This window comes from Culex quinquefasciatus, chromosome 1 (genome assembly GCF_015732765.1).
Source record: "Culex quinquefasciatus strain JHB chromosome 1, VPISU_Cqui_1.0_pri_paternal, whole genome shotgun sequence".
Lineage (NCBI taxonomy): Eukaryota > Metazoa > Arthropoda > Insecta > Diptera > Culicidae > Culex > Culex quinquefasciatus.
The window spans coordinates 126,224,719-126,251,985 of record NC_051861.1 but is presented as its reverse complement, the minus strand read 5'-3'; the positions used below and the strand labels follow the sequence as shown (position 1 = coordinate 126,251,985).

The window sequence follows — 27,267 nt, the reverse complement described above, 5'->3', positions numbered from 1 at the left end:
ACAAACCAAACAAACAGAGCTGTCAGTTGTTGTCGGTACACGCTAAAGCGAAAATACCCGTTTTCCGGTATGTTTTAGCCAATCAAAGGAATTTCTTTTCGGTTCTACGACGAGTAACGAGACGACCCCCTCCTCGGGATTACCATTTTTACTAAGTTTCATTATTAGTGATTTTACTCTTCACATTGTTTTTTTTGTTTACGTCACAATAATCGTTACGGGTATACAGAGTATAATAAAACGTATCACACATAGTTTATCAATAAATATTTTTTTTAAGTTGATCCATCACGCACACGCACTGGTCGAACATTTTCCTTACCAACTACCAACTTTACTTGTTCGAGCACCCTCCGAACAATCAACTTTAATTGTTTTAAATGTGTTTTTGTTTTTCAAAATTTTAGCGGCGATTCGCAAAAGTTAACGACCCCTTGCAAAAGGACTGTTTGGGGACTAGAACTAGAGCCACTTTTGTTCACACGAGTGATTCTGAATTTCTAGTTTGCTTCATGCATGCTTGGTTTCGTCGGAGCCACCTCGCGGCGAAATTTGCAAACCTCAGTTTGACAGTTCGTTGCACGCTTAATCGGCAGGACCGAAATTTTAGATCTAAGCCTTTTTTTAGGTGTAAATTTTGACGTCTACGGTTTGAAACAGGGGTGGGGAAAGCGACTAAATCTAACACATTTGCTAACATTCTCGGTTGGAAGGACCTTTCGGGGTGGGGCGAGCGTCGGATTTTTTTTAATATACACACTTATTTACAAGAAGCATTTTCAATGTGGTGGTGAGCTGGTATCGCTGGGCAGTTTCTGCCAGAAAATTTAAATTTTCGAAAATCACAGATTGAATAAAGGGTTGAGTGATTTTTTTAAAGGTATGGAAATTTTATAAATTTGCATTATTTGTCAGAGATATTTTCAGCGGACCATCCGAATAGCCGAATTCGCTGGTTTCAAAGAAAGTTTTTTAAAAACATAATTGTATCTGAAAGCAGTGTGTTCAGAAATACCTTGCTCTCTGGGCGTCTTACACGTTGTTCAGCTCGTCCGGGTTCAGCATCTCAAAGTCACTGTCGCCGTCCTCGTCGGTGGAATCGTCCCCGGCCGCGTACGACCGCCGACTTCCGCCGGCCAAGGACGAAACCGTCATGCGGTTCGGCGGCTGTTGCCTCGTGCCGTAGCCGTGACTAGAAGCGGGACCCGGCTGGGATTGGCTCATCGCGGAAGCACTGGCCGCCGCCGACACGGCCGTCGTGAGGTAGCTCAGCAGGTTCCCGCTGGTCAGCAGGTTTCCGGCCAACGTCGCAAGCTGGTCCTGCTGCTGAGGACGAACCTGCTCGGGCTGGTGCTGGTGGTGGGACTTCCGCTTGACCACGCCCCTGTCCGGGACGTCGTCGAAGCTCAACCCCCGCGAGATGCTGTCGTCCGAGTCGGAGGAAGTGTTCGCGTTAAAGTGGCTACTCTTAAACCTAATCTCGCCGGAAGCTTCCGGCGCAACCGGAACCATGGCCTTGCCCTGCTGGGGCTCACTGCCCAGCAACAGCTCGTCACTGCTGGACGAGGAGCGGTCCTCTTCCGCTTCCTCCAGCTCCTTAATACTGTTCTGGGGCATCAGCAGGTCCGAGTAGGTGTCGTCGTCGTCATCCTCTTCCACACCCGGGCGCTCGCTAACCGTGGCACTGTCCGGTTTGTACACCGCACTGACGTCCGCGTCCTCGCCGACCTGCTTCAGCAGGCTGGCGTTCGCTTCCGTGATCTCCGGCAGAAACTCCTCCACCTCCTGGTCCAGCAGGCATGCCGAAGGAACTGCGAATAAAAAGTTTGAAAATTGTTAAAACTGGTCTAAAATATCCTAAAATGATCAACTGCCAACAAGTGTGCAACACTTTGACGGTTTGTTGCACGATTAAATGAGGTTACTCAAAATAATTAGATTTTTATTTTTTACTCAATCAGCTGAAAAAAATTGCAGTTTTATCCAACGATCGATCCATCCACTAAAAGCAGTGAGTACTAAATAAAGTGAATGGCATTAATCAAAGACACCCGATCGCGCGTCCAAACACAAATACACTCTAAACTCGAGTTGCCCAAAACGACCAATCCATTCACACCACCCCAAAACCGCCGTCGCTCGCGCGCTTGTTGTTTGTATACAAACAAAACCGCCGTGGGCCCGCGCGCCAGTGAAAGTTCAAGGACAACAAGCGCTTGCCGAAGGAAGTTAGTCCAACCGTTGAAGCCAAGTTGTGCTTGCTGTCTCACTCTATCAAAGTAGCACGTTTTCAGGACGGACGGACGCTCGTCATTAGTGCGATCTACTTGACTTGGTGGTGAATCATCCCCCGCGGTCTTGTAGAATCGCGTGAGCTTTTGCTTTGTGTGTTATCCGCTGACGTTACGTAAAGCTGTCAGACGATTGTCACCACCACCACAAAGCTGACAGCTCGGTGGGGCTTCTTGGTGTCGAAGAGGTCATTTTGAGTGGATTAAAACTTGTGTTAATAAAGATTCTGGTGTTTTCTGTTGATTTGTCAATTTTCAACCAAACTGTCAAACTGTCAATTTTTCATCTGTCAACCAGTCAATCTGTCAACTGACAAGCTGTTAAATAAGTCATCCTCAACAAACATCAAACCATATAAACAAGGGAAGTTTCTCTTCTAGAACATCCAACTCAATAAACCCAAAAGTAAAAGTAGGATTTTCTTCCATGCTTTTTTGACATAAAACTATTTTGCTACGTCTTTGCTACACTGTTAATAAGGAATTAGCCATTTTTGCTTTATATTTTCATTTATATTCATATTTTGACCCTACACAAAGATTGAAAATTTAATTTATGTCAACAAGGTTATGTCACTGCTTGCAAAAGTCAATAGAAGATTCCAGATTTTTGCATGATCAAAAACACGATTACGCAAACATTTGTTTACAATTTCGTAATTGCAACCCTTCCTGTCCAGATAAACGAGCAAAGTTAGTCCAGCACTTGCTGCGATTAGATAAAACTGACCATCAATACGCCAAATGTGGGTCACGCTGCGAATTTCACAACAAAACGCGCAGCGCAGCAAGCCGATATGTCACGCCACAGGTTCTAAGCAAACAACAACAACAATGCAGCAAAACAAATGGCGCTGCGCATTCTGCGCGTCTGTCGGAAAATCCGCGCGTTCCCATCACGACGACGACGACGACGCAAACGGATGGCATCGGATTACTGCACACACACGCGATAAAGAGGCATTCCGCGAAAATGAGCGCAGACTTGTAAACAACAAACAACGCCCGCATGCGTCATCATCGCTTTCCAACGCCTACTGGGGCGCGCTTGCACGTGGTAAACTCATCAAAAGAGGATTGATTTTCGATGCGATTGTCAGAACTATTTGAGCTAGGACAGGTTAAACGTGTATCTGTCACAAAAGTCGCCATTATGGCAAATCTGTCAAATTCGGCTTACATTTTTAACTGCGCAGAACTTATTTAGAAGTCATAACTGCGAATCCAAATAGTAAACAAAAGCGCTATAAAAAAAGACGCAAACGATGGCAATAAAAATAGACTTGATAGAAACGACCTTGGCCGCGAGCGGTTTTGGAAGCTTAGAATGGATGGGGTCAAGCGCGGACACGAGTGAGGTTACGGGCGGAAGTTTCAATGGGAGGCTCGCCGACCGCGTCTGTGGTGGGAACGTACACGCACGTTCGGCGCGATAAGAAACGCTTCTCAAGCAATTGAAATTGTTTACATCGCTGAGTGGCGTGATGATAAGAGCTTGCTATAAAAAGAAACATTGTATTTGCTAGTTTTTTTTTTTCATCGGCGAAGCTTGTTTGAGTTTGAGTGCAAGAAATCACTAAGTTACAATATGCGTGTTAAATTTTGACAGTCGTAGCATGTCATCCAGCTACCTGTCAAAGGTGCACGCCTAAGAAATGTTGCTCAAATAAGGCAAATTTCTTCAAGCATTAATCCAAAACAGGAAGCAGTTTTCCCAACTATTCCGACCATGAATTCGCACAAAAATCCCACCACTTAATGGCACGGTCGGTCTTTGTTACCCCGCGCCGCAGTCTTGACGAGAACCACGTGGTTTTCTGACAGCAAATCAAAAACAACAACAACAATCGCACTTTGTTAAGCCCCCGCGCGGAAGCGTTTGCCGTTTGTTTTGTATCATTCAAGGGGGAGGCAAAACCTTCGAAAGAATGAGTTATTAGCTTATTTATCGAGCTCTTTCTTAGTGCGCGCTCGGCTCAACCGGTTTGCGCTTGCTGCGATTTGCAAACACAGCGAAAGTAAACAACCCCCTTCTCTAACAAACAGTATGGCATCATCATCTTCGAGAAAAAAACGGGAGATAAAAAAAAACGTTAGCGACCGCAAATCTCGAGGACGACCTGTTTTGCTTTCTCTTCGCACTTCTAGTGCAACTATTTGCAGCAAACAAGCTAGCCCTAGTACTGCGAACTACCCCGCGTTAGAACGCCAAGGACCGGCTGACCTTGATCGGTTTATCTAACTGTCAACGGAGCGCGCGACTTTACCCTAACCTCAAAGTCGCCATTATGGCACACTTGTGTCAAGTCACGGTCGGTAGTCGAGCCCCCTTCGTTTTCGCGGGCGCTCGGCGTATATAAACATGAGACCACCCCGTATAAAATGCAAAAAAAGAGAGAGAAATAAACAACTCCGCAAGGGGTTGCGGTGGCCATTGACGTCGAGTCGTGCGTTGTCAGCGGAACATGTGAGCAAGTGTCTATTTTTTTTTCTTCGTGCCAAACATTGGTGGCGCGATAAGTTCAAGACGCGGCGGAAGTTGAAGAGTAATTCAACTAAGAAGACATATTTTGTTTTGATGTTATGAACTTTTTGACATGTCACCGTTAACTGTCAAAATGCATTGGACATCCGTTAAATCTGACCAAAGAATTGACTTTATCGAGTAATTGTCTCAATATTATGGCAACCTTACACGCACATCAAAAATTACTCACAACTTTTCAATACAGAATATCCGCTAATTCGAACGTAGTCGAATTAAAAAACACTCAAACGTCAAAATCAGTTATCTAACTTAAAATTTAACAAACTTAAAATAAGATTTTATTTCTTTTTTATTCTTGAAATTCTTTTTAAAACTCTAAAAATTCTATTTTTTTTATTTTAAAAACTCTAAAAATTCTAAAGTTCTAAAAATTCTTAAAATTCCCAAAATTCTTAAAATTTTTAAAAAATTTCAAATTCTTGAAATTCTTAAAATTCTTAAAATTCTTAAAATTCTTAAAATTCTTAAAAAATTTAAATTCTTTAAAATTCTTGAAATTCTTAAAATTTTAAAAATTCTTAAAATTTTTAAAATTCTTAAAATTCTTAAAATTCTTATAATTCTTAAAATTCTTAAAATTCTTAAAATTCTTAAAATTCTTAAAATTCTTAAAATTCTTAAAATTCTTAAAATTCTTAAAATTCTTAAAATTCTTAAAATTCTTAAAATTCTTAAAATTTTTAAAATTCTTAAAATTCTTAAAATTCTTAAAATTCTTAAAATTCTTAAAATTCTTAAAATTCTTAAAATTCTTAAAATTCTTAAAATTCTTAAAATTCTTAAAATTCTTAAATATCTTAAAATTCTTAAAATTATTAAAATTATTAAAATTATCAAAATTATTAAAATTATTAAAATTATTAAAGTTATTAAAGTTATTAAAATTATTAAAATTATTAAAATTATTAAAATTATTAAAATTATTAAAATTATTAAAATTATTAAAATTATTAAAATTATTAAAATTATTAAAATTATTAAAATTATTAAAATTATTAAAATTATTAAAATTATTAAAATTATTAAAATTATTAAAATTATTAAAATTATTAAAATTATTAAAATTATTAAAATTATTAAAATAATTAAAATTATTAAAATTATTAAAATTATTAAAATTATTAAAATTATTAAAATTTTTAAAATTATTAAAATTATTAAAATAATTAAAATTATTAAAATTATAAAAAATATTAAATTTATTTAAATTCTTAAAATTCTTAAAATTCTTAAAATTCTTAAATTCCTAAAATTTTTAAAATTCTTAAAATTCTTAAAAATTATAAAATTCTAAAAAATTCTTGAAATTCTTAAAATTCTTAAAATTCTTAAAATTCCTAAAATTCTTAAAATTCTTAAAATTCTTAAAATTCTTAAAATTCTTAAAATTCTTAAAATTCTTAAAATTTTTAAAATTCTTAAAATTCATTAAATTCTTAAAATTCTTAAAATTCTTAAAATTCTTAAAATTCTCAAAATTCTTAAAATTCTTAAAATTCTTAAAATTCTTAAAATTCTTAAAATTTTAAAATTTTAAAATTCTTAAAATTCTTAAAATTTTAAAATTCTTAAAATTCTTAAAATTCTTAAAATTCTTAAAATTCTTAAAATTCTTAAAATTCCTAAAATTCTTAAAATTCTTAAAATTCTTAAAATTCTTAAAATTTTAAAATTCTTAAAATTCTTAAAATTCTTAAAATTTTAAAATTTTAAAATTCTTAAAATTCTTAAAATTCTTAAAATTTTAAAATTCTTAAAATTCTTAAAATTCTTAAAATTTTAAAATTCTTAAAATTCTTAAAATTTTAAAATTTTAAAATTCTTAAAATTCTTAAAATTCTTAAAATTCTTAAAATTCTTAAAATTCTTAAAATTCTTAAAATTCTTAAAATTCTTAAAATTCTTAAAATTCTTAAAATTCTTAAAATTCTTAAAATTCTTAAAATTCTTGAAATTCTTAAAATTTTTAAAAATTTTAAAATTCATAAAATTCTTAAAATTCTTAAAAATTTCAAAAATTCTTAAAATTCTTTAAAAATTTAAAATTCTTAAAATTCTTAAATTTCTTAAATTTCTTAAAATTCTTAAAATTCTTAAAATTTTTAAAATTTTTAAAATTCTTAAATTTTTTAAATTTATTAAAATTCTTAAAATTCTTAAAATTCTCAATATTCTTAAAATTTTTAAAAATTTTAAAATTCTTAAAATTCATAAAATTCTTAAAATTAAAAAAAATCAAAAAAATAAAAAAAATCTAAAGTTCTTAAAAAAATTAAAATATTTTTTTTTATTGTCAACATTTTTGAAATTCTAAAAAAAATTAATTCTGTAGAGTTTTCTGTATTCTTAAAACTCTTAATTTGAATATTTCTTGAAAAAATTTGAATTCTAAATTTTTTTAATATCTTGAAATGCTTATTTTTTTAATATGTATCTTAAAATGTTGAAATTTTTTAAACATCTTGAAATGCTTAATTTTTTAAATATCTTGATAAAATTTAAAAATATTTCTTTTTTATTAAAATTAAAGTTTAAAATTTTAAAGAAGATTCTTAAAATTATTATATCTTTTATTGTAAATTTTATTTTTTTTCAACATTTTAAAAATAAAATTAACAAAATAAATATTAATTAAATTTTTAAGAAATTAAGAATTTTAATGGATTAAGAGTATTGAATTTTTTAGGAATATAAAAAATAAGGATTTTAATATATTTAGGGAATTTCAAGGAATTTATAAGAATTTTAAGGCGTTTGAAGGGATTTTAAGAATTGTGGTTTGACAGGGTGTTCACAATTATATTTTTTTTAATTTAAAGAAGTTTAAGAACTTTAAAATAAAAAAATATGAAGATTTTTTTAAATTATATTTTTTTAAAGAATTTAAGAGTTTTAAAATTTTTATCAATTCTATTTTTTTAAGAATTTTAAGTTTTAAGAATGTCACTAGGGGTGAGATTGAGTCTTGGGTCCGGGGGTTGAGATTTATAATAGTTTAAAGAATTTAAATGAAAAAAATATAATAATTTTCAAACATTTTAAAAATTCTGAAATTTTGAACATTTTTTTAAATATTACACCCAAAGGAAAAATATATCTCAAAATCTGCAACATTGGATTTGCTGCAGAAAATGTCATATTTTATAACATTTTTTGCAGCAAGCCAGTAGATCATTTTTGCCCGCGTGTAAACATGTCAGCGATCTGCAGTTCTCACCAACACATATAAAGCTGGCCCGTCCCCGAGCAACACTCCAAAGAGGAGCATATGTTGGTGCTCTTTCACTCACTTTTCATCAAGCGTCCATGGCGCGGTGGTAGCGTGTCGGATCAATAACCAAGAAGTTGGTGGTTCAATCCTCGTTCTGCTAAGTTTTTTTTTTTGTGAAATACAACCAAAAAGCCGTCGGTAATGTCGATAATTGTCGGTAACGGGCAAAAATGTCATACTCCTATATCGCAAAAAATGCATGAGGACAGATTTCATGCAGATTCTGATATACTTTCATGCCGCCATGCATCACAATCATGCGACTGCCAGTTGGGTGTAGGTCTTTTGTTTTTGTACATTTTTGTTTCTGAATAGATCTGATCACATGGAATAAAAAAAGTTTATAGCAACTATTAAGTTCAATTCAATACTTGTCCAATCAAGCCATCGTCACCAGTCAATATAATTTATGTCAGCTCAGCTGAGCGAGGGCCCGTCGAAGGTCGCGCCACTTAAGTCGACCAGCTTAAGGCACTACGGCGCGCGCGCTCGTTTGGCAAATTTATGGAAATCGTAATCGAAACTGGAAGCAGCCAACCAACTTTGCCATAATGGCGGCGGCGGTTGTCACTGACACAGAAACTCCGCTGCTTACCTGGTTCACGATCGGCAACGATCTTGATGTCGTACTTGGTCGAGATCACAATGGACAGCACGAGCAGGGTCACGACGATGTACGGCGCGGAAACCACGTGCCCGATGACGGCCACCAGCACCAGCAGGCCGGAAATGAGCGCACAGAACAGACCCGGCCGGGCAGCTCGCAGCTCCAGGGCGCGGCGGGCCCCGTTGCGCAGCTTTTCCTCAAACAGGGGCGAAATCTGCAGCCGGAGGTGGGCGTACTGGCGGGCCCAGAACACGGCCAGCGCCGAGCAGAAGAAAAGCCCCAGCGGCCGGAAGTTGAACCTGCGCGAAAACAACAAAACTTGAACGAAACGCACATCTTTTGCTATAAAATTTGACAGCGCGCGTTTGCACTGAAACAAAACGACACCCCACATGCACCGCAACTTCACCACGTACCACATTATTGTTCCGGACACGACGGAAACCAGGGCGGCGTACGCCCCGGTCGCTTTGGTCACTTTAAACATGGCCTCGCGTACCCGCTCCAATATGGCGGCCGTTCGTCAAACACTTTGCACCTTAAAGTATCAATCAAACTAGCACAAGCAAGGGTTTAAGGTGGAGCGTTTTTTGTTTTGTTTTGAAATCACTCGATTTTTTCTGTCTTCTTCAGATTCCCGCGCGGAACCGTTTTTTTTCGCGACCCGACCACGTTCACATTCACTTTCGTTTTGAGTCGGTCCGAGTCGGTTGTTTGTTTGGCCAGCTGGTGGCGATTGACGCCGCGTGGCGGCGCTGCTGTTCTCTCCCTCTCGCGCGGGGTACGCGCGCTCTCTCGTTATCTAGCCGTCGCCTCCTGTGAACGTAGAGGAAAAAAAACACGTTAAAAATGAGAATGAAATATTTTTTTCAATTTAAAGAAAAAGAGCGGCACAAGCGGGTGGCAAGGGTTAACTCGAGAGGGTTTGTTTTTGTTGTTGTTCGCTTCGGCAAGGTAGTGTTCTAGTTTTTCCCAGGAAAGTGGGAAAATTGGAACGTTCCGACGCCACGTTGGTACGCAATTAGGGAAAATTGTGGTGTGACACGGGGCGAGATGAAGACGTCTTTGCGGGAGCTGGTTTTTACGTTTTTCTTGTTTTTGTTGAGTCGTCTAACGCGCAATGCGTGGGACGTGGATTATGTGTGTTTGGCTTAAGTCATGCGCTACACCGGCGGGGAATGCTTTTGCGTCGGTGAGTTTTGAGTTGGGCAAAAAATATCCCAAAATTAGGTCAATTTCAAAACAAATGAGTTCTTTATTTAAAAAAAAAATCAGCAGTTCCATTCAAGCGTGCAACATTTTGACAGTTACACCCACACTGATAAAAGAAGCATCAAATATTCCAAAAAATCAGGCCAATGCATTTTTCATGAACAATTTCGCTGCACCGCGTATAAAATTAAAGTGCAGGGAATTTTTACGGTTTCAACTCGGAACCACCGCAGACAGGATAATAAAAAGCACGTGCAGGGTCACGTCTCCGTCAATTTTGCCCATCAAAATAAAAAAAAAACGGGACAACAACGACGGGGCACTCGACATTTCCCGGTCATGGACGAACCAATTATTGCGCTCCGGTATTGGATTAATTTCGAAATGTTTGTTTTTTCCCCCCATATTTTTAACTCTCTTTCTCTGGATGAATTCGGTTAAGGTTTCACCGTTTGCAATGAACTCAATTACTTCGAGGATAATCAACAAAAAACGAAACAAATTGCGGTTTTTATTAGTTAAAGCATTGATCACTTCCAGCTATCGTCGTCACCGCAAATGGGTGATGGATTTGGGCCAAAAAGTCAATTTTGAAATTTTCGCGTACTCATCTCCACGCAAACAAACTGCGCGGGCGTTTAAATTTAGAAAATTTGTTGCGCGCAAATCGCTTCCTACTAGCGCAGCGCTCGTCCTCTGGGCATAGCCTACTGTGACGGTTTTGAGACAGTCGGATGTACAGTGTACATAAACAACTACTTGAACTTCTCGAAGATGTGACGCAGTTTTTCGACAAACCGGCCCCTTTTTCTGGTACTCAGTTCAAACATTTGACTTCTGTAATATATTACTTCGCAATTCACAAAATTATTTACTAAAAAGGATAAACTCTTTTTTACTCGTTTGCTTATAATTGAATAAAAAAACATTCATCTTTTTTTCAGTGTATCGAGACAGAGCAATGCTTTTCGAGTAAAAGAAGAGTTTTGAAGCAGACATGGTGCAGCTTGCCAAAACAAATAAGGGCAATTTGACAGGAGTTTATGAATTGAACAAAATAAAAAAAAAGATTGAGACTCGCGAAAACAAATAAAAAATCAGGCAAATGTTTCAAAAATAACCTTTTTTCCAAAATAGTAGTTTATGCAACAAGTTGCAACCTCGTTGGATAAATGTACGACCCGTGCTGAAAAAAACAAGTTTTGCAGCGAGTTCCATACAACATTTTTTGCAATTCCGAAAATCACCCATTGAGTGAAATTTTAAGTCAAATTTTCATGTATTTGTCAATAAATCGTTTAAATCAAAAAATGTTGAAAAGTGTTAAGTTTCAAAACAAGTGCTGAAAAGTTCAACTTTTCAGCACCCATTTCAGTGCTGAAAAGTAGAACTTTTCAGCATTTATTTTGAAAAGTGTTGCTATTCGATTCTGTTATTTTTGGTACAGAAAAGTAGGCTTTTTCGTCGTTCAAGAATGACAGGAAAAGTAAGTAGTTTCACGACGGAATTGCAAAATAGTAGTTTATGCAACAAGTTGCAAAAAGAGGATTTTTTCAGCACGAGTCGTACATTTATCCAACGAGGTTCACCGAGTTGGATAAATACGAAGAGTGCTGAAAAAATCAAGTTTTGCAACAAGTTCCATACAACATTTTTTGCAATTCCAAAAAACACACACTGAGTGAAATTTTATGTCAAATTTTCATATATTTTGTCAATAAATCGTTTAAATCAAAAAAATGATGAAAAGTGTTATTTTTCGAAACAAGTGCTGAAAAGTTCAACTTTTCAGCACCCATTTGAGTGCTGAAAAGTAGAACTTTTCAGCATTTATTTTGAAAAGTGTTGCTATTCGATTCTGTTATTTTTGGTACAGAAAAGTAGGCTATTTCGTCGTTCAAGAATGACAGGAAAAGTAAGTAGTTTCACGACAGAATTGCAAAAAGGATATTTTACACACTGATAAAAACAAATAATTTCTGAGATATTTTAGATTAGATTCTATCCAAAGTTAGGGGAAAGTGGGGCAAGTGTAACAAGCTAAGGAAATGATCGTTGTAACCCATTAAAAACGTTAAAAATCTGTCGGATTATATAATAATCATCTTATTCCGGGTCTTGACTAAGACTTTGATAGAACAAGTTTTCAAAAAAATCCTGTTTTTAATGCAACCAAATGATTTTTAATTTTTTTATTTTCCGTATGTTCTACTCAACTAGTGGGGCAAGACGAACAACCCGTTGGGGCAAGAGGAACAATGCATGAAAAAACATGTTAATTTGCTGACAATTGAACTGTTATCACTTAGATACAGTATGTAAAAAAAGTATTTACACCCCTCAGACACTATGCACATTTTGTGATGAAACATGTAAACAATTTAATGTTGACAGAAACCTAGTACTACGTTTTGTTCAGAAACTCATGCCGAACATTTTGCTGCAAAAAGCTCATGAAAAGATGTTTTCTATAAAAAGTTATATAACAAATACTATAACAAAAATAAAAAAGGTGCAAAAAAAGTTTGTACACCTTTCGAAAAATTAACATAAATAAAGTTATTTATTGACAAATCACCATAAATCCAGTTTCTCAACTCCAAATAGGCATCCTTGACTGATTAAAAAAATAATTTGGATTGAATATAAAGTTTACTTATTACTTAGTATAAAAGTTTATAAAACTCTGGAAATTCTATATAAAACTTATCTAAACTTAATTTTGCACATTTTAAATTTAACTAAATGTCAATATATTACCATAGAATTGCTAAATAAACATTGTGGAGTGGGTTTAACACCGTTTTGGGGGTCTTTGTATCGCTAGAATAGATTTTTCGTTGGAATTTCGTACCAACCCGGAAATACGTCGTCGGTAAATCCGCCGGCATCCGAACCGGTCCACAATTCACAAGTTAACCTATGTGGCATCGAAAAGAGCATACAATTTCCGATCTTTTGATACCCAGACATCTAGGTTTTCTATAAAACCCACGTTTTTAAATACCTAGGCAAAAACGTTGTTATGGTTTCGTTTGAGCAACCTGCCAAAAATATATGGAATTTCGTAATTTTTGTTCTCGTGGATCAAACTTACTTTTTGCCCAGGTATTTAAAAACGTGGGTTTTATAGAAAACCTAGATGTCTGGGTATCAAAAGATCGGAAATTTTATGCTCTTTTCGATGCCACATAGGTTAACTTGTGAATTGTGGACCGGTTCGGATGCCGGCGGATTTACCGACGACGTATTTCCGGGTTGGTACGAAATTCCAACGAAAAATCTATTCTAGCGATACAAAGACCCCCAAAACGGTGTTATACCCACTCCACAATGTTTATTTAGCAATTCTATGGTAATATATTGACATTTAGTTAAATTTAAAGTTTGCATAATTAAGTTTAGATAAGTTTTATATAGAATTTCCAGAGTTATATAAACATTTATACTAAGTAATTAGTAAACTTTATATTCAATCCAAATTATTTTTTTAATCAGTCAAGGATGCTTATTTGGAGTTGAGAGACTGGATTTATGGTGATTTGTCAATAAATAACTTTATTTATGTTAATTTTTCGAAAGGTGTACAAACTTTTTTTGCACCTTTTTTATTTTTGTTATAGTATTTGTTATATAACTTTTTATAGAAAACATCTTTTCATGAGCTTTTTGCAGCAAAATGTTTGGCATGAGTTTCTGAACAAAACGTAGTACTAGGTTTATGTCAACATTGAATTGTTTACATGTTTCATCACAAAATGTGCATAATGCCCAAGGGGTGTAAATACTTTTTTTACATACTGTACATCAGATTAGGATGTATTTGAAACGTTTCTTTCATTTTTAGATTAAAGAATATTATTTTACTAAAAATTTGATCGTTTTTACGAAAAAGATTATTACTTAGATGAAAAAAAGGAAATTTTCATAATATCACTATATTTTGTATGGACATTTTTTTAAACAATTGTTTATCAGTTATTAAGTACGTTTATGTATTTACTTCCCAATAAAATATGTTGTTGCAGCAATTCGTATTTTTTTCCATACTAAAAATCCATATGGTACACTTGCCCCACCTGAACAATTTTTTATAAAAGCTCTTAACAAATATAACCAAAAGTTAAATCATACTTTATAATAGGTGCAAGTCATTGGTAGGGACACTACTGATCTAGGAATATTGCATTTTGATAAAATGAGCCTTAAAACGAACCCAAAGTCTTATTTTGTACTTTCCAAATGTTATAAGAAAATAAAGGTTTGTAAAAAAAACTTCATTAAATCTTATGCTCCGTGGAGTTTACGTCGTTTTGGCGGTTATGTGGTAGTAGAATCAGCTAATTGCATTGCTAGCAACATTTCCTCATACTGGAAATAATCAAAATTGTAAAAATTACGGCCGTACGAGCGATTGTTCTTCTTTCCCCACCTTCCCCTACGTCTTAATAAGGCCGATGCAAATATTTAAAAAAGTTTTTGTCCCTCGGCCCAGGCCGAGGTCAAGGGGGTGCAAAAATAAAAATATAAAAATTTAAATAACAAGCCATAGTCTTCACATTTAAATGAAAAAAGTGTTTTAAAATGCATTTTACACTAGTTCAGTTGTTTTGCAATCATTAGTTTTAAAAAAATCTAAGATCTGACAAAAACAAAAATTGAGTCGAAAAAAAAAGATTTTGCATCGAAAATTTTCAAAAAATCTTAAGATTTTTAATAAACCCAAACATGCTAAAAATTATTTTAAACGCAGGAGAATGTATTTCAATTTGATTTCAGCTGGTTGCACTTGAATTTTCATTGAAATTTTGAAGTTTATTGTAAAAATATTTTTTTTGCCCCCTGATTTTTCGGGCCAATTTGGGGGGGGGGGGGGTTACATTAATTGAAAAAAAATTATGGAGCGTAACACGGCATTCGAACCCCTCCCCCCCCCTCCTGATTGCGTTACGGTATAAAAGAACGCTCTCTTAAATCTACGGTTCGGTGACATTTTAAGAATTTTAAGATTATTTTAATAAACTTAAAAATTAAAAAAAAAACCTTAGGGAATTTAAAAATTCTCAAGATTCGAAGATTGTCAAAAAATTTAACAATTTTAAGAAAAAGGATAATTTAAACATTTTAATAAATTCACAGAATTTAAAACATTTAAGGAATTTAAAAAAAAATATATATAATAAAGGGCTTTAAAGAAATTTTAAGAATAAAAACAATTTGTATTATTTAAAAAAAAATTTAAAAAGCTACTAAATTTCTTTTTGTTTAAAAAAAGAATTTGAGGATTTTCTAAAGAATTAAAAGCATAAAGAATTTGAAAATCTTGAAAACAAAATAATCAAAGAATTTAACAATTGTAAAGTATTAAGGAATAAAAAAAAAAACTAAAATCAACAAAATTGTACAAAAAAATAAAAAAAAACACAAGAAATTTAAAGATTTGCATAAACAATTATAAAAATTGGAAGGAGTGTCTAAAATTTTAAAAAGAAATCTACTTGGCACATGGATGGCCCCTTTCAAAAATGTAAACATAAAATAATACAGATTTTAAGGAAATGTTTTTTCTTGGAATTAAATAACTAAAAAAATTTAAAAACTTAAAAAACAAAAATTTACAGAATTTAAATAATGTAAAAAAATACGAGATAAAACGATTTAAAGAATTAAAACAATATTTCAACGAAATAAAAAAAAATGTTAAAAATATGAAAATTTAAAGAATTAATTAAAAAAATATTTCAACAAAATTTGAAAAAACTGGAAGAAAAATCTAAGAATCAACAAAAATAAAAACAGACTTTTTTAAACGTGAAGAACTTTAAGAATTTAAAGACAGTGTTTCAAGAATTTAATGAACTCAATGAATTCAAAGAATTCAATAGTTCTTTTGAGAAGTTCTACAAGCTATTCTGATTCATATGTTTATAGGATAATAGAACAAAAAAAAAAAACTCTGGAATTAAAAGAATTTATTGACAACAAAATTTCAAAAATTTAAGAAATAAAAAAAACATTATTTTATTGAGAGTCTAAACAAATGAAACACGATTAAGGATTTAAACAAATTTAATAACACAATAACAGAATTTAAGTAATAAAAAAATCAACAATTTAAAGAAATAAATATTTAACCCGTGTTTTAGGAATATCTATAAAAAATAACACTATTGTACAAAACTATAAAAAAAAACAATATTTATTTTTTTAAAAGCACTGATAAAGAATTAAAAATTCTAATAATTTAGCAATTATCATATTTTTTTAAAAATTAACTCATAATTTTAAAAAAATGGTCTTTATTCGAAATTTTAAAAAAGGAACTTTTTTTTAATAACTTCAACATTAAAAATACAATTTGAAGAACTTGAACAATTAGAAAAATTTATAATTTCAACTGAATTAAAAAAAAAAAACGTGGAATTAAAAAATAAAGATTATAAATAATATTTAAATATTATTTTAAATTGGAAGTATTTTAAGAATTTCATATACTTTGTGAATAGAATTTATTTGTTCAGATTTTTTTTATATTTTGTAAATTGTAAATAAAATTTTGAAAATAAATAGAATTTGAAAACAGTAATAATTTTATGAACGATGCATGCTAAGTTTCCAAGCAATTCTAAAATTAATTAATTTTATAATTAAGACCTTAAAGGTGCACAGCAGCGAAGGAAGTTGTCTTATTATTCCAAAATTGTCATACTTACGGACCCAATCCTACAACAACGGGATTGTAAAATTAATCAAACTTTGTTGTCAATTACTTTGTGGACAGTACTTTAGGGGATGAATGAAAAGTCATATCGATATTTCCTGTAGTTTTGAAGATACTAAAACGTCTGTTACAAAAATCTGGGTGCAAAAGCTCTTGTTGATGTGCACCGTTAAGGGATTTGAAGAGTTAAGAAATTGTTAAGAACTAAAAAAATTAAAATCAATACTTTTTGTAACAATAAAAAATATTAAGTTAGTGAGATTTTTTTAAAGAATGTTAAGTTAATGTACCGTCCATTTTTGCATAAATGCCCTAAATACATTTTTTTCATTTGAGCAGTTCTCTCAGATTTCGATCATTCGATTTTTTTTGTATTTTTTAATCCGACTGAAACTTTTTTGGTGCCTTCGGTATGTACAAAGAAGCCATTTTGCATCATTTATAATTTTCCATACAAATTTGGCAGCTGGCCATACAAAAATGATGTGTGAAAATTAAAAAATCTGAATCCTTTGAAGGAATTTTTTGATCGATTTGGTGTCTTCGGCAAAGTTGTAGGTATGGATATGGACTACACTGAAAAAAATTGATACAAGGTAAAAACATTTTTGGTGATTTTTAATTTCACTTTTTGTCACTAAAAGTTGATTTGCAAAAAAAACACTATTTTTTATTTTTTTGATATGTTTTAGAGGACATCAAATGCCAACTTTTCAGAAATTTCCAGGTTGTGCAAAAAATCTTTGAGCGAGTGATAAATTTTTAAATCAAAACTGATTTTTTGAAAAAATCGAAAAATTGGTCGAAAAATTTTTTAACTTCATTTTTCGATGTAAAATCAAATTTGCAATCAATAAGTACTTTAGTGAAATTTTGATAAAGTGCACCGTTTTCAAGTTAAATCCATTTTCAGGAGACTTTTTTGAAAATAGTCGCAGTTTTTCATTTTTTTAAATTAGTGCACAGTGCTGAGAAGAATTCTCTATAATTTGCATTTTTGGACTTTGTTGATACGACCCTTAGTTGCTGAGATATTGCCATGCAAAGGTTAAAAAACAGGAAAATTGATGTTTTCTAAGTCTCACCCAAACAACCAACCATTTTCTAACGTCGATATCTTAGCAACTAATGGTCCGATTTTCAATGTTAAAATATAAAACATTCGTGAAATTTTCCGATCTTTTCGAAAAAAATATTTTCATACATTTTTTAATTGAAATTATGTAGGTTTGAACCAGAATTCTTTTATTTCCTGCCATTTTTTTAGTTTACTCAACTAATTTTTCCTTAAAATCAACCATATTTTATGCAAAATCGTCGTATTTTTGGATCTTTTCGAAAAAAATATTTAATTTTTTTTCAAACTAAGACTAACATTTCAAAAGGGCCAAACATTCAATATTACGCCCTTTTAAAATGTTAGTCTTGGTTCAAAAAAATTGAAAATATTTTTTTTCGAAAAGATCGAAAAATACGACGATTTTGCATAAAATATGGTTGATTTTAAGGAAAAAATAGTTGAGTAAGCTAAAAATGGCAGGAAATAAAAGAATTCTGGTTCAAACCTACATTATTTTAATTAAAAAATGTATTCTTTAGATATATTTTCACAATCACAATTTTGCAACTGATTTCGTTTTCAAAAACTAAATCGATCAGGTAAAAGTAAACACAGCAATTGCCAGCTGGCCCGTGGCCCAAATCCCGCTAAATTATAGTAGGTACAAAGTAACGACGCACTAAATTTTGCTCTGCATTTCGCAGATGTCGTCTTTGCTCTGCTCGAGACCTGCACGTTGTACGGGGAATGACTAAGAATTATTTTCAAATGGCCTCAAAAACAGGAAAACGAGTGTCGTCGAACCTTCTCGGTTGTCTAGCTGCAAACGCGACAACAATTGACGCGCGTCACTTTCGTGTCCTGTTGGGGGGTCCCAGTGAGGAATGCTTTACTTGTTTACGTTTATCTCTCTCTTTAGAATCATTATTATTACTATCAGAACCAGTTTAATTAATCCACTTTCTCTCAATAATGTCAAACCCGCTTCCATCTGCCGTCACTGAAATAAATCTCGCGCGCCAGGACAACTTATTTTAAGACTGACTGACGGAAAAAATGCAGAAAAAGGCCTAAATTTAGATCGGCCGCGACCGGATGCGCGCGAGAATCAATCTCACGTGCCTCCCCGCCGAGGTTGTGAATGAAAATAAATTGAAAAACGTGGCAGGAGTGCTTGTTTGGATGATGATCATACCGGCAATGCAAAAGATGTCGTTTTCTAGCTCAGCGTGTAGGGACAATTGGATTTCGTTGAAATGTCACAAAGAGAGCGTCCAAGTCGGCGTTGACGAAACACGGAAATGCCACTTATCGAGCTTGACATTTGCATTTTTTAGAATTTTGCGAGTATAAATAAAGGAAACGCCATAATGGCGAATGCCATAAATTTTTCAGCGCCAAATTTGACAGTTTACGTGGCCCTTTGTTGTTACCAAGGCAGTTCAAGGTCAATCAACATTGAGGTAACGTAAACCCGCCTAACCATCTGTCAAACGAATCAAATGGTCCGATCAAACGTTCAAATTTGCTGAAAGAATCACTGTTTACATAACGACAACAAACCGCCGCCAAACCAGCTTGCTTCCTCGCTATAATTGTAAACCTTCTAGTCGCTAATCTCAACAAAAACGATTCCCGTTACATCATCCGATGGCAAATGGGTGCAATCACGATTAGATCACCAGCACCAGCACCGGGCAGACAGGACAGACACCGAGACTGTGTGATTACTACAGACTACACATTATTTTCACGATGAAAGTGAAATTGCCAGCCGGCCAGCTCTACCTTCACCGAGAGACAGTGGCGCGACTCTTCCTTTTCCCAGCTGTAATTAGATTCGTCCCAACGAGATTCACCTCCACTCTGAACTGAACCGAAATAGTGCAAAGTGAGGTGGAAAGTTTCGCTATAATTTACTTATCGCTTTGACAGTTTAGTACCTTTAAGTTGATTGACATTGAACGGCCTTGATCCATTCAAGGTGTATCAACATTGAGGTATGTTAAACTGGAACTCACTAACTGTCAAACCTAAAAAAAGGTCAACACAAAATCAGCACTGCAAAAATAAGTCCTTGTTGTATATTTTCATGAGCTTTCAATGTGGCAAAACAAAGCAAGCGGGGGGTGCTCCACCTGAGTAATTACAGTTCAAACACACCACACCATGACGCCATCGCGCCACGCCGGTTGGGGAAGAAACGCAAAAGTGAAACCCGCCATTATGGCAACAAAGCGAAAATGAAACGTCACTTTGGGGTTTGTTTATAGCAGTTGGGGGACTAACCTGAGTAATATTGTGCACTTTTGTAACAAACTTGCTATAAAAAATCACAATCTAACCTCAAAATCGACAAAAAAAAATCACTCAAAATGTTCTATTCAGCTCAGCTGACCGGGTTCGCGAATTACGATAAACTAAACCATCCTCGGCGGAGCGGCAGCTGACTCCGGCGCAGAAACGCTCAACAGTGAGGCAAATTTAACCTCTCCTATACACGAGAGAAGAGTAAGGTATAGCGCACATGGTGCGATACTTCGTCGTCGTCGTCTGGTTCTGGCACTCTGGTGTACCGGCGTGTGACTCTGCGGTGGCAGTAGAAGCTTATTTAAAGCTATTTAGCGATAGGGGAGGGCGGCTAGTTTTGAGGTTGGAAAAAAAAAACTCAATTTTATAGCACAAGAAAGACCCGCTATAAAACGTGTTGTGGTTTGAATCAAATCTAAATTTCAAACCTAATCTTATTGGCCAGCCCCACTGCGTCAAGTTAACCGTTAAGACGATTCCTTGAAATGACTTAATTTCGAGCGAGCTGTTAGAAAGCCGACCAACCCTCCCCTAAACCCCGGTCGCGAAGTGAGGTTCAGTGTATCGCAAATAGTGCACAACCGAGCGCACACTACACCGTGCCACGAAACGTGCAAACTCTTGAGAGTATGATTTGCGAGTTCGAGTTAGTCGGTTAGGTGAAGGATGACCATGAATGAGTGGAACCTGCCAGTGCCTGGAAGTTTAGAACGGTGCGAGAATTTTTAAAAGCTAGAAGGTTAGACGAGAGAAGGGGGCCCCACCGAAAAAAAAACTGGTTTATTCTGCGTCGCAGCCTGCTAGATTTGGGTGTACTTAAGGATGGGTTGATATCTAGCCCGAATTGGATACTTATTTTTCAAGCTTCGCGCATTGTCTCGCGCGATTTAACATTCGCTGTATAATTTATATCAATAGTGGATACCGGAAGACGAGCTCCAGCAGGGTGAGCAAGTTTTTTTTGTGTTGTTGTTGTTGTGGTTTCTGAGCTTTGTTATTGCTATATCTCTAATTTGTTGGCCTCGCTGGCGTTGGCCAAATCGTGGGTTCAAATGGTTGGAAATATGCTCCGAAGATTCAACTCAGCGTGACTGCTCGGGAAATAAAAGGCTTTTGAAAGGTGAAGGAATCATCAAATTGAAAATAATTTATTTATTCAGCAGGCTCCGTTGTTTCGGTAATGTTTTAAATAAAGAAACTGCATGTAATTCCATCGTGCACCTTCTGTTGGCATATCAGCAATAAAACAATCAATTACAATATCTTAAAGACATTTTAACCTGAAATCGAACAATAAATAGCTCAGTAAGGCAGTAAGCAAGCAAGTTTCCATAAAAAGATCAACAAAATACAAAATGAACTATATTAACAAAACCTTTAAAATTATGTTTACTTATCAAAAAAGTCTTTCTTTGAGTTATTCATCTACAACAAATAAGTATATCTTAACACTTGAAATATATTTTATTTTTTAAATAAATTTGGGTTAGAAATTCACTAGAGGTGATAAAAGTTCAAAATAAATGTAACGATCAAGGTTGATAATCGATAACAGACGATAACTTATATTTCTTAAATTGAAAAAAAAACCAACCAAATTCTGTTGAATTTTCAAGCTTCCTCTTAGTAAATATTTTTTTGATAATGTGGTAAATTTCAACGTATAAATTACTAAAAAATCACAAAATACCGTATTTTTTTGTAAGTAATGTTTTTATAATTCGCATGATGGGTTTAGAGGTTTTAGAGTTTTTTATGAAATACAGTCCAGACTCGATTACCTACCCGAAGGCATCGGAAAAATTTCACTTCGGATAATCAAAACTTCGGATAATCGAAACACGGAAAAAAAATCGTTGTCTAATTTTTGATTGTCGAGCTTAGTTACCCCTAAACTACCCATAAAGATTTTTTTAATTTTAAATCCAAGATGGCGGCCAAACTGGCGGTGATGCAATGTTGAAAAAAATCATTTTATTTTTAACAGGCAATCAGCAACTCAAATTTGACTAAAATGGGTTCGTAGAACTCAAATTTTATGTTAAAAACAAGAAAATGAAAAAATACGAGAACAAAATTTTCGGATAATCGATGCTTCGAATAATCGAGTCTGGACTGCACTCAAATTTTCACAAAATGCCGTTTTTTTGAAAGAACTAAATTTTTTATGATTTGTAATATGGGTATCAAACGAAGTGAAATTTTACCTGCTTTTTCATTCAAAAAACTCTAAAACAGTTAAAATACATGCAAAATTTCAAATCGTTTAATACCGATATTGCGAATTATAAAAATTTCAGTATTTTAGAGAAAATACGGTATTATGTGAAAATTTTAGTGCAAAATTTTAAATCGTTTGATACCCATATTGTGAATTAGAAAAATTTGAGTATTTTCGAGAAAATACGGTATTTTTTGAAAATTTGAGTATTTCATTCAAAAAACTCTGAAACAGTTAAAATACATGCAAAATTTCGAATCGCTTGATACCCATATTGCGAATTATAAAAAAATAGTATTTTCGAGAAAATACGGTATTTTGTGAAAATTTAGGTATTTCATTCAAAAACTCTGAGACAGTTAAAATACATGCAAAATTTCCAATCGTTTGATACCCATATTACGAATTATAAAAATTTGAGTATTTTCGAGAAAATACGGTGTTTTGTGAAAATTTAGGTATTTCATTCTAAAAACTCTAAAACAGTGAAAATGCATGCAAAATATTGAATCGTTTGATACCCATATTGAAATTATAAAACTTTGAGAGCTTTAAAAAATACGGTATTTTGTTATTTTTTTTTTTTTTGTATTTATTCTTTGAAACTTACCATATTATCAAAAAAAAAACTTAGAGGAAGCTTGAACATTCAACATAATTTGGTTAGTTTTAGTCAATTTTAGAAATATTAAACAAGATAGAATTATCGGAATAACGATAACGATAGATTATCGTTATCGTCTCGAAGATAACGATAAAACTGTCGTTATCGAACCTCGATAATTTTTATCGTAACAACCTTGGCAACGATATTTTTTTACCAGTTCACTGTTGTCGTCAGTGTCGAGTAGTTCAAGCATAAAATTAAAAAAATGAAAATTTGTTTTATTTTTCTAGTTCAATTTATGGCTTCGCAATCGAGCAAGGCTAAAACTTTTTGAAAAGTTACAAAAGAATTTATAGTGAATCGAATTATAAGTGCAATGCACAATTTGTTGATAAAACTAAATTATTCTATCAATTTAGTTATTTTTAATCATTTGCTTTCATTATATTTCAGATTATCTCGTTAAAAAAAAAACAAAATTAGATCATCACCGCCATTTAGGCCGTCATCTTGGATTAAAAGTTCTTAATAATTTTAGAGTAGTTTAGGGGTCACACTTACACACTTACATTTTTTTTACCGAATTCGGTCGTTGAAAATTCGGTAAAGTTTAGGTCGGTAAACTGAATAAAATGATACCAAATTTCGGTTGTACGATGAACAATAATGATCTTTATTACTGAATTTCGGTAATTTTTTTTACCAAATTCGATAATTTTCAGCTTACCGAATTGTTCAGCAGCTGAAAATTCGGTAAAATTTACCAAAATTTATATTTTCTAATGTATGTTAAACTTGTGAATTTTGTTAATTTTTATTTACATTGCTTTTTGTGCATATTTTGATATTTTTTTATAATGTTGTAAACCTTGCCACATTTGTTATTTAAAAACTCTTGCGGATTCAGCAGATTTTGAAAAACAATAAAAAATAAAAATATTGAAATAACAAGCCATAGTTTCAACAATTGCATTGAAAAAGTGTTTTAAAATGCATTTTACACTAGTTCAGTTGTTTTGCAATCATTACTTTTGAAAAAAAACATGTAAAATTGCAAATTGGGAATGCAATTTAAATTGATTTCAACTGATTGCAAAAATTTTTTTTTGGCCCAGCTTTGAAGGGCTGGGGTGCTAAAACTTTTAATAAAATTTGTACCAGCATCGAACCACAAAAAACATATTTTTTTCGTTGTCTTATTTTTGATTGTCGAGCTAAAGTATGGTTTAGATTTTTTAAATCCAAGATGGCGGCCAAAATGGCGGTGCTAAAAAATATAGAAAAAAATATTTTTTTAATTTAAAAGGCAATCAAATAATAAAAATTTGACTAAAATGAGGTTTCAGATCGCAAATTTGATGTTAAAAGTAAGAAATAAAAAAAATATGAAAAAAACTTTTTTTTTTGTCATGATTTGATTATCTGAAATCCCATACAAACATTCAGATAATCGAAACTTCGGATAATCAAAACTTCGGATAGTCGAGTCTGGACAGTCTAATCTACCCAAGTAACCATCCAGCACTAAAACATGGTCACTGTCCAGCACTGAAAGCGCATTTACAGCTGTGAGTAAAAGCTGAGAATCTTTGAAAACAGCACTAACAGCTACTTCAGTGCTGAATAATGACCGAGTTTGGACTTTACTCGGCTGTTTTAGTGCTGGCCCCTACTGTTGTTGTCCACCCCTGCAGAAAATGTCAAAAAAAATGAGAGACGAAAATATTGCTCTCCCTCCTCCTTCTGCACGCTCCTCTCCATTCTATTTTGGTATTGCTTTTGTTTCTGCTTTATCGACTCAGCTGACCGTGTCGGAAATTCTATTTTTAGTTGGTAGATGTGATGTCACATGTTGGAAATTGCTGCCGTAGATTGATGATTCCTGCGCCCGTGCCACCACGCCTAAATTAGAGGTGTAGCATTCAATTAAACTTTTGCAGCATTGGATCAATCGAGCTATCAATATTGGCTGTAAATGAATGACGATTCACCACTTCGGAAAAGTTTCACTTCTGATTTTACTTCATTTTTCTTTGTATAAATAAAAAAAACATAAACAGTAAATTTTACTATCATTTATTACACTACAATAGATACGATTCGATCGTCACTACCGTGGTCACTACATCCCAATCCTGTGCTGGGTCCCAGGAACTCCACGAACGTTACACACCTGAAATCGGCTTCGCAAATCCAGAATCTCCAGCCTTGAAATCGCACCATTCCTGTTTGGCCTATAAATTCGTGAACTACGGAATGGCCGCAGTAAAGCTGGAACATCTTTTAGCACCCATTTCCTGAAAGAATTCATTGAATTGTTATGCTCAAATAATCGAAATTAAGACAGTTTTATACTTACGAGAATGAAGCAAGTCCGCTTGCACTTTTCGCTCTGTTTATTTTTTATGCCATGAGGAAGCGAGACACAAACATCTTGTTTTTTATATTCTCACACTCTCTCTTTCACTCTTCTCTCATAATGATAAAAGAGTTGCCAGTTTGGTGAAATACAGCTTGGCAGTGTTGCTAGTGGTGGCACTAAACCAGCAATTAGTCAGCATTGCATAGTGCAGTTGAATACGTGCAGATTTGCACTAGCAACTGCTGTTTTGTGACTGATTAGCAATGGAATGCCAAACTACTGCTGATTTATGACTTTTTTTAGTGCTGGATGGTTACTTGGGTAATCTAATCTAATAAGACCCTAGCGCAGCCAATCTTTCGAAGGGATCCTGGAGAGTGCCTTAGGTTAGATGACTCCTAGCACTCTTCTTGTCATTTATTAACATTTGTAGTGCGCCATTGCATTGAAATGCATTGAAACATCACAAGCGTTAAAGCGGCCAGGCCTACTGCGCAAAGCCGTATCGCAGAGATGACTCGTAATTGGGTTGAGTTTGAGCACTGAGTGTTCGAACAACAACACAATTCTGAATCGACAGGGGAGGAAGAAGCGTGGGGACACACCACCATACGCTCCGAGATTTGGTTGTATTCGTTGGGAGCACCATGCTAAGAAGGTTTGGTACTCCGGGACCCTCTGGGATGGGACATTGTATTTCCACGAATGCCCTGGACACTATTTGCCGTGGTTAAAGCGCCACAACTCGCTCGGATAGTCGAGTCTGGACAGTACACAAAAAAAACAATGCAAATTTAATGCATTCACAAAGTTACATATAATTTAAAAAAAAATACCACAATCGATTATTACATTTTCAATGTATGACAGATACTCTAGTACCTCACACAATCGAAAGGGGGTGGAGTCAAAATCGACAAGGCGTGGCTTACTGTGATATTTCACCCATTCAAACTAGCTTAGCTGTGGTATTATTGTGTAATTAACATTTACAACAACAGTCTCGCCGGTGGTGGCGGGTCAAGGACCTTTCGACGATGCTGCCCTCATGCTAACAAACGGAGATAGATGGAACCATCCAGCATCGATTTTTTCAAGGCCACACCAAAATTTTCCTCTTTTCTTTTTTGTTGTTTAGCGACGCAATAATCAGGTAGGTAGTATCATTTTGAAATCACACATTATGAATGAATCATTAATAGATTTTACAACTTACCCCCGTTCTCCAAGTCGTCTGCTACCAATTTGTTCGTTTGTTTTTTGTGGGATGAGTACAAGCGCCCAATACACAACACGATAAAAGAGCTTCTGCTTTGTTTACACCTTTCCGACCTGACGGCAGATGCTTTCCCGAATTCACCTGTTCCGTGTTGTTTCGGTTTTAATACTCGTTTAACCGATATCAGAAACGAAGGGTCGTTAATCCTTTACTACAGCACAACTCGCCTACTTCGATCGAAGCCAATGTCCTTGGATCTTTTCGAAAAAAAAACCGTGAACCAAAGCTCGTCTTTTGCAGGGTGGAACGTGGGGCGGGACGTCCAACTTGGTACGATGGTGTGCGTTTTTTGCTCCACACCACTGCAGCTCACAACAACAACAAACACTTGGGAGAAGGAAAAAAAATTGGGGTGGCGACGGCGCCACCTCGAAACGGGCCACAACTTTCACTCCCAATCCGAATTCGCAACAACAAAAACACAGCAATCTAAAACCGGAAGTATCCTGATCCCGTCGTCGCGGATTTATCGATTAACACTTCATGCCACCACCGACTCGAGCGCTGCAACTGTGTTGATATCCAAGACACACGGTGTGGTGCACCGTCCGAAAATATCTACAGCGTAATTTCCGATAGGAGCGCTTCCGGGCGGCCGGAAGTGGGCAGCACCGACCGAGAAGATGGCCCAAGCTGCACCGTGCACGGTAGCGTTACACCTTTTTCGTTGTAAATTTCACGTGAGGGAGGAAAAAAAAGAAAAAAATCGCAAAGCACACTGCGATTTTTTCTCGGGCTGTTTTGTTGTTATTTTGCAACCACACTCGCCAAAAGTCGA

At 34.5% G+C, this 27,267-nt stretch overlaps 1 protein-coding gene and 1 long non-coding RNA gene across 3 annotated transcripts; both read right to left on the bottom strand.

Annotated features, from left to right (window-relative positions):
* Positions 1-132: 132 nt before the first annotated feature.
* On the bottom strand, positions 133-27,267 carry LOC6035125. 2 transcript variants are annotated; one of them, XM_038260466.1, is made up of 4 exons: positions 26,427-27,267; positions 9,134-9,533; positions 8,706-9,016; positions 133-1,811 (listed from the first exon to the last, which is right to left on the bottom strand). In XM_038260466.1, exons 2-4 carry the CDS (start codon positions 9,202-9,204, stop codon positions 1,033-1,035), a joined length of 1,161 nt encoding a protein of 386 aa, XP_038116394.1. In that variant the 5' UTR covers positions 9,205-9,533; positions 26,427-27,267; the 3' UTR covers positions 133-1,032. The 2 variants fall into 2 exon arrangements, with proteins under 2 accessions (XP_038116394.1, XP_038116401.1); XM_038260473.1 differs by lacking the exon at positions 26,427-27,267 and adding an exon at positions 20,000-20,136.
* Positions 2,262-5,094, bottom strand: LOC119768881. The gene is made up of 2 exons (XR_005278281.1): positions 3,022-5,094; positions 2,262-2,963 (listed from the first exon to the last, which is right to left on the bottom strand). It is a non-coding gene; the product is annotated as an uncharacterized LOC119768881 (long non-coding RNA).